This window comes from Charadrius vociferus, unplaced genomic scaffold, assembly GCF_000708025.1.
Source record: "Charadrius vociferus isolate BGI_N301 unplaced genomic scaffold, ASM70802v2 scaffold291, whole genome shotgun sequence".
In the NCBI taxonomy this organism is placed as follows: domain Eukaryota; kingdom Metazoa; phylum Chordata; class Aves; order Charadriiformes; family Charadriidae; genus Charadrius; species Charadrius vociferus.
Window position 1 is genome coordinate 571,411 of NW_009646958.1, and position 14,448 is coordinate 585,858.

Below are 14,448 nucleotides of genomic sequence, written 5' to 3' on the forward strand. Positions count from 1 at the left end.
GACGGACGGACGGCGTAGTGCGCGGCGCCGTTGCCACGGCAACGGTGTGTCCGCCCCCTCTGTGAGGGGAAACCGCCACAGGCCGCAGCCGCCCTCGGAGGGAAGTGCAGAAAGCTGGGCTGCGCCAGAATAAAACCAAAAAACAACAAAAAAACAGCCCCAGCCGTCCCCACACACCTTGTTCCACGCCGAGCTGAAAAATTCTGAATAATTTTTGGTTACTTGAAGGCACACCCTTGAGCGAGGCCGGCGTTTCTTCGCTGAGGGGAATAGATTTTCCACCAGAGGGGCCCGCCCAGCCGGATGGTAGGAATGACCAGGAAAGTAAGATGATCAAGGGAATGGAGCACCTCTCTTATGAGGAAAGGCTGAGAAACCCGGGTCTGTTTAGCCTGGGGAGGGGATCTCATCAATGCTTACCAGTATCTACAGGGCGGGTGGCAAGAGGACAGGGCCGGACTCTTTTCAGTGGTGCCCAGTGACAGGTCAAGGGGCAACAGGCACAAACTAGAACATCGGAAATTCCACCTCAACATGAGGAGAAACTTCTTTGCTGTGAGGGCGGCAGAGCAGTGGCAGAGGCTGCCCAGAGAGGTGGGGGATTCTCCCCCTCTGGAGCCATCCCAAACCCGCCTGGACGCCGTCCTGTGCCACTGCTGGAGGTGCCCCTGCTCTGGCGGGGGGTGGAGGAGAGGATCTCCAGAGGGCCCTGTCACCACCACCATTCTGTGATTCTGTTTTACAGCCTGCCCCTGATCAATAAATAAGGCAGCCTGACATACGCTGTCTATTTCTCCTCCTACCCTTGTTTTCTGTATTTCATACAGCCTGCAACATCACATTTTTGTTCACATGTATGAACTATATACTCACATGCATTTTGAGTGTTATATGTATCGCTATATAAATCATATCATGCTAATAATTGTTAACTAGTGGTAATGTGTATTAGCAGATAATGCAGAATAAAAGGGAGCGTGCAAACTTTACACATACTACCTCCAGCACAAACTACACTAGCATTAGTGTACAATGTGTATTATAGGGAAAAGTGAGGAGGAAAGGATGAGGGGTTGCCATCACTGTTTCTAATTTCTAGCATTTGGTGTTAAGTCTTAAAGGTGACAGACATTACTAACAGTTTTCAGTTAATTTACCATATCTGAAGGAATGAAAAAATACGATCCATGAAGTCTACCCGCTCCCTCAAAGACACAAACAAGCAGCAATTAGTTGTTTGGCTAAATACTGTAACATGAGTCTTTGTTGTGCACACAGGAGACAGGTGAGTGATGCTGGATAAGAGCCTCGAGTAGCCAGACTAAAGATTTGATGAAATGCTCCTATTATGATACTTTGCAACGTGTGGGATAGGGAAGCTGGTTACTTGATCCTCTGCTGTACCTGAACCTCATTGTTGCAGCTTTTAATAACTAAATATCCAGACCTCCTAGAAAGGTGCCTTTAAGGAAAGAATGATAGGACAAGAATCAGCATTCAGAGCTAGAAATGGGCAACAAGCAAACCATTTTCACTCCAGAGCAACTGGATGCATATCAGGTATAAAACAAACTAAATGGCTGTTTGAACAGGACATTGAATAATGGTGAAGGTTTTTTTAAAACAATCTTTTTTTTTAATTATTAAGTAGGAGTACTAAATTACAGCAAAGATTTTAGTACCATAGTTTGATTCTTACGTCTGATTATAAAATACTCCTCATTATATGTCAAAAAGAGAGAGCTTTAATAATTGGCCACATACATTACAATATAACTTCATTTAAGTCACTGTATGGGAGCAATTTGGGCCAATGCATGCTAAAACTGTCATTACATGTTATACCTTTTCTTATTTAACAGGACTGTACATTCTTTACAAGGAAAGAAATTCTGAGGTGAGTCTTGTTTTTGCATTTTGTGGGTAAAGGACAGATTGCTATAAAGACAGGTTACATATAGGGTGAGGTATTTTAAAGATAATTTTTAAATGGATTTACACAAATTTAAAGCAATATCTTTGGGCAATCTGAGCATTTTTGTTGCTTTTTTAACGTACAAACCCTATGTTATCTGTCCTAAACTAAGCCAGAATTCTAAATTTTATGTTAACGTAGCAGTTTCTCTATCAGAAATAAATGCAACAAGTACTTACTTTGCCAGTGACATCTATGTTCCCCTTACCTTGTTTTATGACAAATGCTTCGAAGTATACTGGTATTCTTTGGGATACTTTGCCTGGTTTATGAAAATCTTAATGGTTGTGTCAATTTTTTTTCATGTTTTTTTCACATCTTCATGTAAATATTTATCCTGATACTCTAAGGTGAATTTTTCCCAAAGCCTTCATGCACCTCATCAAACACTCCATTTAATCTCTGGCCAAAGGGTCCAATAAAGACAGGGTCAGTATTCTGTTCATGGGGGGCTGAGCGCCTTCACTGAAAACCTCAACTTGTTCTCTTCTCGTAAAAAATACTTACCTAGATAGTAACGTACATAATATTGAAGTTGCATTTGCCTTTCCTACCCATTGGCCATGCTAACAGAGAGGGAAGTGTTCAGTTTCTGCACCTCTCAAAGATGTAATCACACATTTTTTTGCTAATTTCTCCGAAGGGCAGAGCACAAGTGACAATTTTGTACAGAACATGTCCTGCTTTAGAACCTTGGTATCTGCGTATGAATTCTATCTGGGATAAAATATTAATGGTTCTATAATAATAATTGAAATCTAAATCTGTCTGCCTTTCCATCTAGTAAATAGAGGCCAGAACCATAACTGTATCATGAATAAGACATTTATTATTGATAAGGATCCCTTTTAAAATTCTGTCCTATTGTTTTGTTGATAACAGCCGTGAATGGGATCCTTACTGTAGCACATAGCATGCTGAAAAAGTAGTGAATACATTCACACTATTATGCACATTTTCTGTCTCTTGAACCCGAGTTCTATGGAAAAACAGGAAGATACTTGTGGTGGATAAAAACCTGGTAGAGTTGGTCCCTGATCTCTCTCTTCCTGCCCATGGCTTTAGGCATTCAGGATTTTATTCTGACGTTTAAAATGAATCTTTTATGCTCCAGCTGAAGCCCATTATTTTTGGTCACGTTCATTGTGGACATGGAAAACAGATCCCTTATGCCTTGCAACAAGATTTTGCATGTTTGGAAACTGATCAGGTGGACCTTCAGGTTGAAGGTCTTGTGCCTTGTTATCACAAGCACATAAATCATAACTACAAGATGTGCCTGAATACCATTGCTGGAAATGTAGAAGCAAATCTGAAACTTTGTAAAAATCTCTTTTCAGCTACACAGTATCTGGTGGTTTGGCTGCCTGACTTGTGTGAGCATTTTCACCTAATTGTTCTGTAAGCATGAAGGCTTTGTATTTTTCACCAGTTACACTATGCCGTTCTTTTTAATACTGTCTCTCTCACCAACAACTACAGAGGATACTAAATGTTATTTAGCGACTGATATCATCTGTCTGGTAAAGGATGCAAAGTGTGAAGAATGATATGGAAAAGGCAAACACGTTGTTCTCAGTGTTCCCTAAACAAGCCTTTCCTTCTATTTCAGGCTGTTTTACAGATACCGGGACCTAGCCCCACAGCTAGTTCCACTCGACTACACAGATAAACCAGACGTGACACTTCCCTATGAACTCATTGGCAGCATGCCAGAGCTGAAGGTACAGAGCAAGGAACACAACTAGAATCAAGTGACACATTTCAGTTTAATCTACTCTTTTTTAATAATTCATCTAATACTAATTGTTTGGAGGCTGAAATACAATTAAATTTTGGCTATTGAAGTTAAAAGTATTTCTGGAACCTTCTAGTGATTCCCTGAAAACACACTGAAATTGCACAAAGGTTAAAGAATGCCGCAGTTATGTCTACTTCTGATACAACATTAGACAAGAACATAATAGCAGAAAGGGGAGTATTTGCCAAAAAGGGGTTACAAGAGAAGTAATCTCACTCCAATTATGTGTTATCTGCACTGAAATAAATGTTAGTAAAGATGACCTTCCCTTGTTCCTGCGTTCTGTTTCCCAGGACAATCCTTTCCGCCAGCGGATAGCAGAAGTTTTCTCAGAGGACGGAGACGGCAATATGACTTTAGACGATTTTTTGGACATGTTTTCAGTGCTGAGTGAAATGGCTCCCAGAGACCTGAAAGCTTATTATGCTTTTAAAATTTACGGTGAGTGAGACACGCATAAAAAGTAAACTTCGGGGAAATCCTGCAGCTTCATGCAGCTTCATCACCATAATGATTTCTAGTTAGGTATGGTTTTAATACAGCCTTTCTTTTCAATGCATTTGAATGCCTGTTCTCTCTCCTAGAAACTTCTGGTCTTCTTTATCCTTTCGTCTCTACTCTTCTCTTAGTTATTTAGGATTAGGATTTACTACAAAATTTACAACCTGAAATTATCTGCAGTTTTCAAGAGCTGATAAACATTCAAGAAATACTTCTGTCCGAGGGGCCGCTTGGAAAAGCGCAGCACAAGGGATTTGGCTGCCCATAAATCTGTAGGGTGGTTTTGGTAGGGGGAGGTGGGAGGCAGGGAAGCACACTTCTAGCATTTTTCTCCAAGGAAAAATACAAAGATTTAGTTTTACAGTACCATTTTCAGTTACTTTGTTCATGATCAGCTAAAACCAAACAATATATCAAACAAACCAGCCAACTTTTTTGTGATTTAAACTTTACATGATTCAGCAAAGATGTTAAAAAAAGTGGACTCTCAGCAAAACTGAAGAGCCCCTTCTCTTCCTTTAGGTTCATGCTATTTCTTGCATGTAGTTCAGTAGTACTGATTTGCTAGAATGATTTAAGTTATAGCTAGACTATGTTTAGCCATTAAACTATTTACAATTGTTACCCTTATGTAAGATAAGAAGAAATGATTCCAGGATTTTTGTTTTGTTATTGAAATTTTATACAAGCAAATATGGGTAACTGCAAGACTTAATTTCCGATTTGAAAGTTCTACTTATACAAATACCTTATGGTCCAGGAACCAAACCCTTCCTTTTAGGTCTTGGCAGTCAACCATGTAAAATGCTGACTTTTGTCACTTTGAATGCATTTTGTTTCTTTTGACAGATTTTAACAATGATGATTACATATGCAAATCAGATCTAGAGAAAACTGTTAACAAGTTAACCCGAAATGAACTTACCCCAGAAGAAGTTAGCCTTGTATGTGAAAAGGTGATTTATGAAGCTGATGCGGACAATGACGGCAAACTGTCTTTGGAAGACTTTCAGCATATGATAATACGAGCTCCAGATTTCCTCAGGTAATATTTGCTTTTAATTTCTAACACAAAATTGCTCTTAGTTTTTCTGTCAGAAGGCTCTGAAGTGTGTGTTTTACATCTCCTCAGCCATTACAGATCATCACTTTTCCCAGAGTTTCTAGCAGAGCTGCCCACTGCAAAGACTGGGAAAACAAATGCTTGAAAAAGAGTGGAGGCTTCTTGACTTGCTTTTTGAACCTCCAATGTACTTTTTACATGACAAAAAGTCCTCGTAACTTAAAAAGTTAATATTAGCACTTAAGTTCCATTGATAAGTATATGAGATTAGTTCACTCAGTGTGTAACATAGTCTTAATATGGTTTCTGATGCATGTCTTACACAAAGCAGCACTCAAATCTTGCATTTATTTAATGTACCTATTCTTTGCAAGTGCTTTCCAATTTATTATAGAGTCCTAGGATTAATTGTAGTGAATCCCTTTGAACAGATTGATACATAAGTGATCATTACTTCCTCTTTTTAATAGCACATTTCACATTCGAATCTGACTCTCGTGAAACATGCAGACAGAAGTACTTCTTGAACCTTCAACAACTATTACTTCACCTCAGATTACCATCTACGAGAGAGCAAAGTGAGAAGACCAAAGAGGACAACTTCTGGTAAATGAACCACTCAGAGACTTCTGTCTCTTGTTTATCTCTTTAAAAGGAATCATTCCTTAAGCTCTTCGTCAAGATTTCCCTGTAATTGTAACAAAATGTGTATTTCCCCCCAGCTAGAACAAATCAGGCCTAGATGGTCAGATGGGAAATATTTTTTTAAAAGTTCAGACACCACCAGGTAGTAAAGGAACTTGTATGAAATTATACCTTCTAAAAAAAAATCCTAAGAAAATGCCTCATCCAGTAAAAACCCTTGAAAGTACTTTCAGAAACATCAAAATTCATCAAAATTGCATAAGCAACTCCTCGGATCAGCTCTAACAGTCTTAAATGGTCCAGTGCATCAACTTGCTAAAGTGTTCTCCTAGTGTGTCACAGAAGCCCATTACAGGTTCTGCGAAGAATATAGAGAAGAGCTCTCCATTTCAGAATTTGTAACAAAAAGTCAACACACTTTAAAAGACAAAAGAGCCTACTCTTGGTTCCTGTTCCTCTTTTATTTTTAGAAACACCCTATTTTCCACATAATAATGTATATGCACGAATGATGAACAAGACTGACAAACTAAGTTTGTAAAACTCTCTTTTCATAAGAAGTTTATTTATGCAGTGCTCAGGGTCCTGTACAACAGAGTAAAAACATATATACTGTAATAAACAACATTTTTTGTTTTTAATACAAACATGAAAATCAATGAGAAGTGTTTAAGAAAGCAGTTATAATGTGGGAAGGGTGGCAGCCAAAAGTGGTCATTCTAAAAACTCAATTTACAGTTATTTTTAAAAATATTGGGATGCATTATGTTCCCTTCAAAACAAAGTCGTAAGTCCCAACCCACGCTCAACGCAGAGCGTATGACTCCCCCAGAAAGGCTAGAGGGCCCAGCCTGCTACACTTGGATTACCTACAGAAAGAAAAACTCCAATGATCAGTGAAAGAGACGGGTCAAAGAATAAGGCAGCCTGAAATAATCAGACTGCACGTTACCATTAACGTTCAATTGAACGGGTCTTTATTTAATCTATAAATGAAGATAGAAGTCAGTCGTCATTCATTCCCAACCCCTACGAACTTCTAGTACAAATGGAGACCATCCTCTACGCAGCTGTTTGTCCACTTCCTCTCCAGCACAAACACCAGCCATTTCAAGTCCAAGAGAACAAGAAACCACGGTAGTTTTTGAGCAAGATCATCAGCCAAAGACACCGCCACCACAACAATAAAACCCTTAACAATTGTCAGTGAGATGATTAGCATCTCACATGAAAGGAGAGACACCAAATAATTTTCAGCAGCAGTAAAGAGACTTACAATAATCCATAGGATTTATAAATCTGAGGCTGAAAGTCTGATGCTGGCATAAGGCTCTGATGTCAAGGAACATTAGATGTGCCTATCAGCATAGGACCTAGACAACCTAAGTGTTAAAATGGCAAAGTGTTACAACAGCAGTTCCACCGTTTATTGACAGACGAGCTACTGACAGGTCTACACCCGAAAGGGTGAAGACTATCTCAAGTATTGCAACCAGCCTCAAAAACACGGTCGACCACAGAATTCTATGATACTCATTAAAGTAAGGGAACTTGAGAACATGCTCAAAAATGGGTTTGTTTCTCTACAAACCAAGTGTTAATCGGTTACCTGAAATTTTAGTGGCATTTAGACACTGAGAATGTGTAGTAAGCACATTGTTAGTTTTTCATATCTACTTCAAATTCCTGTTTTACAAATTTTGTATCCAATTTCAGATTTTTAACTACTTAGTTAAAGAAAGCTTACATATAAATACATTACTGTATGTATTTAGGCAGTACCTCTTTTGATCATTGTGTTTTCCATAACTTTCATGTAAAAAACACAGGAATTTAATTATGTGATGGAAACTTCAATTACATATTGTACTTATCCAAGATCTGATGTCCATATTTAGCGACACATAGCCAAGCATACATGCAGCTGCAGTGTCTTTAACCTTTTCTTGTCTTACATTTGCATTTTAAGTTTCATATTGCTTACATGGATTTATTTTTTGTGTACAGTCTGTATACCCTAGAAGTACAGTGATGACTGTAGTCACAGTAAGTGCGTGAAACTTCCTGAGATCGGGCAATAATATAGTTGTTCCTTGAGTAAACCCAATCATTTTGTAAGAGGAAATCATGCTATTAATTAGGTATATAAACATGTGCAACAGCCAGCGTAAGTTTAAACAAAAGGTATTCACATACAAAGAGTTAGCTTTGAATGCAAAGAGAGTATCTTAAGATTTAGAAAATGGGGAGTGAAATACACAATTCCATCCTTCAAGTTTTAATCCCTTGTAGATTAATATGGTTTCCTTTCTCATCTCTAGACGAGTTATCGATTTAGACACCGTCAACAGGCAACACTCAGTATTGTGGTGGACAGCCTGTGATATCAAGTTAGTCTAACCACTTATTTTTCCAGTCACTTTGAAAAATAAGTCTGGCTGCAACATCTGGCTATGTTAAAGTAGAAGGATGGATGCACAACAATCCACATTTACTACTAAGCCAAAACCAGATCTGTTTTGTGTAGGAAAACAACATTCAGAACATGCCTTCACCTCCCCAATTCTGCCTCAATAATTTCATGAAGCATACACAAAGCCTTTCTTTAAAAGCATCCCCGTCTCAAGACAGAAGCAATGCTTGTCCTGTCTACAGCGCTGCATTAACTACGCTTTGAAGCATATACTGACTAGAAGGCTCTTCAGTAGCTTAACAGGATTTTATCCTACAAATACAGCTGTGTGTAATCCACTATGGTGCACGTTCACCAAGCCCTCACGCTAAAAAGCCACAAGTAAACAAAAAAGCCCCCACCATAAGGTTCTGGTTAGAGGAAAGCTTTACGTATGATTTTAATCATGAACAGAGCTCAATGTAATCTGCTAGCTATTAAAAAAAAAAGAAAGAGTTGGTAGTATTTAAAATGCATTTTTATAAACCAGTAACTTATACAGTAAAATTTCCTTTTTCCATTTTAGAAAAACAGGCAGTATTCCTGTTGAGCCCTATTGCACGCTGCAGATTTATAAGCTTTAATTATGAATCTGACAGATCTTTAACTACAGTAATACTTACGAGTGCTACTTTGAGGCCAGAATACAATACCACAAACTTGAAGAAAACAAAACTGGTGAGTGAATTCATTAACTTTAAAATCAGCTTTAATTTTACCCTTAAGTGCAGTTGTCAATGTAAACAAAGCATGTTAACAATTCCAGTGAGTTGCAGGACACAGCTGATATGTTCATTTGAATTAAATATACCATAATTCCAATCACTTGACATCAGACTAAAGTAGATGGCTCTTACTGGCTCCTTTTGTCAGTCTAATTAAGAGTCAGGCTTACAGCCTCTGAACGGAGGGCAATTAGCTCCCTTGGAGATTTACTTGGCTCTTACATTTTATACATCGGAATGTAATAGACTGTGTTTATAGGAATAAATACATGGAATATTTCCACTGAGGACTAAACATCATTTGCATTGATGCCTGCTATTAATAGGTCTGTTGCTGCTTGAAATCTGAAATGATCAATAAACAGCAGCAAGGCAAATCTCAGTTTAAAAAAGTTTGCTTTCAGAAAGTGTTCATATGTGCAACATTTATTTGCATATGTGAGCAAGTGTGCATGAGAACACACAACTGGAAGCAGTGCAATACATTTTCTTGTCACAATTTAAAACTAGCTTCTACATCATGACAGATCTGGAGTCGTTCTCAGCTGGAGAAGGAAAAGCCGCCCACTGTAACGTTACAAATTTTGGGTAAGAGTCCCTGTGCCAACCAGGGTCTGTTTCTCTAAGAACAGACGACAGATCGTTCACATGGGACTCACTGTAGCTATCATCTCCCGTTCAACGTGTCTACACGTCTGGTGTACTTTAATTAAGCATGTTCAAGTCTAACATGGACACAGTAATTCCTGATGGTAAGGATCCATTATATTTACAGCACACTTTGGTTTTTTTAAAAAATAGAGATTCCTTTGAGGAGGAATTATTTTTTTTAAACTTCAATTGTACTTGTGGATTGTCTAGAACAACGCAACTGAAGAAGTAACAGGCAGATAAAGGATTTTCTCTGTAGTAGCAAAGAAGGTGGAGATGCAGAAAGCTTCCTTCTACCTTCAGAAAAGGTGTAAGCCTGTACTGCTTACCTAAGTGCACTGATGGGATGTTCTGATGCCATCAATCTGTATGCGCTATGGATATGCACATGTATCATGTACGCATACCTGTAGTTTATTAATATTGGCATTTCAGTTTCTTCTTTTGATCATAACTTCATCTTTCTAATTTGGATACATTACAGATACGAACAAAAAGATCGAAGCCTGTCAGCAAAGGTGCTGTATCACAGGTCACGTTTGATCTGTACTCCCTCTGCTAGACAATACACATGCCCAGTGGCAACCTGACAAAAATAAACTTGTTTCGTCTCCAAAATTGAAGAGTCAGACAATTACTAAAATAAACAATTTCTTATTCAGATGGTCACAAAGTGACAAGGTATGTTGAAAATGCTAAGTCCACAGACAGAGGAAATCTCACTCAGAACAGGCACAGTCCAGTTCAGCCGAGCGGATGCTCAGATTAAGGCCGTGTCCCTCACAGAAGAACACATCGGAAAAAGCTGCTTTTCTTTTGCTGGTCTGGTGTGATTTTGACTCCCTGGTTGCTGCCTTGCGGGCTATTGCCTTCCTGAAGACGCAAAGAATATTACGTTACTTATTTATACTTAACAGCTGCTGGCATCTATACTTCATCTACTCCTTTTGTTGAATCAAACCTGCCATGTACAAACCCCATTGCTAAAATCAAGAGGAGTCTTCACTCACTCAGCTGAGCCCTACGTCAGCCACTATGAGAAGTCAGAAAACCGCATCTGCCACTTTTGGCTTCCACTAACACACACTGTGTCTATTATTCTTCCTTCCATAAACCCAAAGACAGCAGAGATTTTTTTTTTTTTTTAAAAAGAAAGATTACAGGACATGTTTGGCTCTTGCTGAAACACTTTGGAATCGTCAGCAAGACCCAAAATATCACAGCTCTATCAGCACGCGCCTGGTCACATGAAGGTGGAATGCTCAGTAAGTGTAGAAAGAATCTTCATTAGCTTCATTTCATAAGGAACAAACTGACATCGATATACATTTATTTGTTGTACAAGAGACAACCCAATCATTTCTCAGGACGCTTTTGCTAAAGTTAGCAAAAAAATTAGCTCTTTACCTATTTTTAAACACGCTAGTTTGAAGACTACCCTGAAGGATGAAGTGAGCCTCCTGAATGTCTAATTTATATGATTCTGGTTTTCAGACTGCAAGAGCAAGAAATATCATTAAACTGCTCTACTACTCACTTAACTTTCAATAAAACAAATAAAAGACAATTTTATTTAGAAAACCTGAACCATTGCAGCTAATTCCTGGAATGCAGAGACAGTTATAAGCCAAGGTCGGAGTGTAGCTTGACAAAATTAAAAATAAACTTCTATAACCCTCAGTGCATCCCCATGAAAGAGACCACAAAATATTTTTTATACACTGCGAAACAGCACTTGCTATTTGGCTTTCGGTTGGGTTTTTTCTTTCCTATTTAAATACAGCGCGGACAAAGTAAAGTTACTCACCAACTTCTTGTCCATTTTTGCTTTGATATCTCTTGCAAGTGTGAAAAATGCCTGTGACAAGTAAAACAGTGAAGTGTTACTCAGTTAATAAAATACATTCTAATAATTTTTTTTAGCAATAAGCTGCCTTCCCAAGTTTCTACATATACTGAACTCCTGAAAAATGTCAAATTTTCAGGTCTTCCCCCCCCGGCTCGAGGTTTTAATGCTCCTTTTCTAACCCCGCTACCTCCTTTCTGAGCCCGAGAACCCCAAAGCACGTGCTGCCCACAGTGGGGCACATCCAGGCTTCAGCGAGTGGGAAAACGTCGCCCTTTATCAACCACGTTATTGAATGCAAAGACAGGAACCGAGTTTTTAAGTGCACTGCTGTAACGCAGTCTGCTGCAACACCCTTGCAGTATGCTCTAAGCACCAAGTTCAATTTAAATAAATTAGCATAACATCAGTTAGACAACGCCTTCGTGGAATGCACGGATAGGTACTAAATAACCCATCTGCAGTACCCACCAGCTGAGTTTTGCACCCAACCAGGACGGGCAAGTGTTCTGGCCGCTCAGTTGCACAATAAGACAATAGATGGCAGAGAAAGGTTGCAGTACTTACATTCTCTATGTTTATGTTTGCTTTTGCACTGGTCTCCATAAATTTAATTCCGAAACTTGCAGCAAGCTGAACAAAAGCAGGTTTCATGTTAGTTGGATAATGGTGGGAGCAGCTCTCAATACAGCCAACTGCACAGGATCTGCCCCCGGCGCCAGTCACAGCAACTTGGGGATTTACTCAAGCAGAACAATTTGTGAAAATTAGGAACTAAATCTCACTCCTATTAGCATCTATTCTTGCTGGGCTTTGTTCTGCTGTTTTATACCCTGCGCACATTTCAATCTGCTCCTTTGTCTTTTAGTTTTCCCTTGCATAGATCTTGTCAGTCTTGTAACATCGGCAGCGCGCAGACAGACCTTCTCTACCTTGACTAAGGAACATGTGGTGCCAGAAAAGACAATCCTGTCTGCCTTATTTCAGTGCCTTTCAGACAGAAAGAGACATTTCCTAAATGTCAAACTCTAGCATGCTTTTTCTTCCTTTTTTCTATGAAAAAAATCCAACTCCTTGCTTTGCACCTAACACATATTGATCAGATAATCAATAAGAATTCTTAACACAGACTTGTTTTTTTTTTTAATCAGAGTGGGGAAATGGATTGCAGCTTCAGCTTGGGAAACGTTCAATAGTTCCGCTCAGGAGTACCACTGAAGTGCCAAAGGGGCACCCAAACAGTGACAAAGGCAATTTTTGTGCTCTGAAAAGTCTGAGTTGAAATACATTAAAGCTGCGGCACTCACCTTCTCCCCTTGCTCTCTAGAAACTTGTCTTTTGTCATTTGCATCACATTTGTTCCCAAGGATCATTTTTTCAACATCTGGCGACGCGTGCTGAGATAGAAACAGATCAACGCAAGGAGTTTAGCTCGGGTGTTTTTAGACAAATATTGTCAGAAAGATGAGGCACATGGCAAGCGCATCACAGCGAGATGCCAGTGCTAAGCATCTCCAGCAGGTCTACGGGCTCTGCAAACCCCAGCGTGTGTCCTGCACAAGGACAGCTCTCGCATCACTTGTCACGGCAAGAAAACATCAACTTTGAGGTCCCCTCGTCACTAGAAGGGCTGCAGTCCCCCCAGCTGGCACTCTCTGTGTGCCAGCACAACCAGTGACGGTTACCAAGACACTCCAGAAGGTATTACTGACTTTCATTCAACTTATTTTCCAAGTTTCCTTCAGCACACAAATTCAGAAGAAACTTCTGAAGCGAGTAAGTTTCAACTACCTTTGGAGGAAAAAACAGCAGCTTTAGTAAGTAAATAAAGAAATTACCTCTTCAATATTCCTGACCCAGTTCCGAATATTTTCAAAAGACTTTTCATTGGTGATGTCGTATACTAACATAATGCCCTAAAGATTAAGAAGGAGACAGATTGTTTCAGCGAGCGTCAGTTTAAGCAAGAGTTAAAGACTCATCCATAGCAGAAAGGAGCAATTTAACAAAGAGTATTTTTAGAACAGTTGGTTCATAATTCTATGTAACGTTAAATCACAGTCTGTGCCTTGCAAGATAAGGTGTGCAGACGCGTATTTACAGCACGGGTTGCCGAGGGAACCTGTCCCAGGTGCTGCCCCATGGTTCCAGCACCGCTCCCCGTGTTGAGCAGGGCAGTTTCCACCCGGCAGCGGGACGGTTGTGTGCGTTCCACATCAAACCCGTCTGATCCAGCCATGACAGCTGACCCCCCCCGGTGAGCTGCCGTGTCACCCATCTCGCTCCTACCATCGCTCCTCTGTAGTAGGCAGTTGTGATCGTCCGAAATCGCTCCTGCCCGGCAGTATCCCTGCAACAGACAGAACACGGGGGCTCAGGCAAAACACCTACGCCATCACGCTCAAGGCAAAGTGTAGAACCAGTCTTTAGATGCGCTCAAACGATCTTTTCATTTCTATGGTATCGTAAAGTGCTGAAAAGCACAACTGGAGTAAAGGCCGGACAACAACAGCACCGCCCACCGCACGGACACCCGGTTATCGGACACCAACTCGAGGAGACAAGCCTTACCATATCTGCAGTTTGATTCTCTTGCCGTCTAGCTCTATAGTTCTAATTTTAAAATCGATACCTGAAAAGAGAAACAACTAAATTACTCCCCGTTACTGCCCAAGACCAAATTACGGCTTTTGCTTTGCGTTTTCGCTCTCTCGGGCGGCAGCGCCTGCTCCCCCCCGCGCACGGAGGAACCGCCGCGGTCAGCAGCGAGACCAGGACCGGCCGGAGAC

General features: G+C 40.0%; 3 protein-coding genes across 4 annotated transcripts in view; 1 reads left to right on the top strand and 2 right to left on the bottom strand.

The window, feature by feature from the left end:
- FAM32A (family with sequence similarity 32, member A) overlaps positions 1–1,415 on the bottom strand; it is a 2,359-nt gene extending 944 nt beyond the window's left edge. The window contains exon 1 of the mRNA XM_009895203.1: positions 1,405–1,415. Within this exon, the coding sequence (XP_009893505.1) occupies positions 1,405–1,415 (11 nt within the window). The remainder of the gene's footprint in view (positions 1–1,404) is intronic.
- A 94-nt stretch (positions 1,416–1,509) lies between these two features.
- On the top strand, positions 1,510–5,869 carry CIB3 (calcium and integrin binding family member 3). Of its 2 annotated transcripts, XM_009895173.1 has the most exons (6): positions 1,510–1,560; positions 1,863–1,897; positions 3,588–3,699; positions 4,070–4,217; positions 5,127–5,322; positions 5,811–5,869. In XM_009895173.1, the coding sequence occupies exons 1-6, from the start codon at positions 1,510–1,512 to the stop codon at positions 5,830–5,832; spliced, it is 564 nt and encodes a 187-aa protein (XP_009893475.1). In that variant the 3' UTR covers positions 5,833–5,869. The 2 variants fall into 2 exon arrangements, with proteins under 2 accessions (XP_009893475.1, XP_009893476.1); XM_009895174.1 differs by lacking the exons at positions 1,863–1,897; positions 3,588–3,699 and having other exon boundaries at positions 5,811–5,832.
- Positions 5,870–10,207: 4,338 nt separating this feature from the next.
- Positions 10,208–14,298, bottom strand: RAB8A (RAB8A, member RAS oncogene family; the record flags this gene model as incomplete). The annotated part of the gene is made up of 7 exons (XM_009895175.1): positions 10,208–10,686; positions 11,621–11,671; positions 12,227–12,292; positions 12,967–13,056; positions 13,498–13,575; positions 13,949–14,009; positions 14,231–14,298. Coding segments are annotated over 7 exons (507 nt in total), but the record flags the coding sequence as incomplete, so codon positions are not given.
- Positions 14,299–14,448: the final 150 nt, after the last annotated feature.

Bases quoted from the DNA above. Each gene is read 5' to 3' on its own strand.
- CIB3 (XM_009895173.1), top strand. From the start codon at position 1,510: ATGGGCAACAAGCAAACCATTTTCACTCCAGAGCAACTGGATGCATAT. The intron at 1,561-1,862 runs GTATAAAACAAA...CTTATTTAACAG, and splicing joins AGCAACTGGATGCATATCAG to GACTGTACATTCTTTACAAG. The intron at 5,323-5,810 runs GTAATATTTGCT...TCTTTTTAATAG, and splicing joins CGAGCTCCAGATTTCCTCAG to CACATTTCACATTCGAATCT.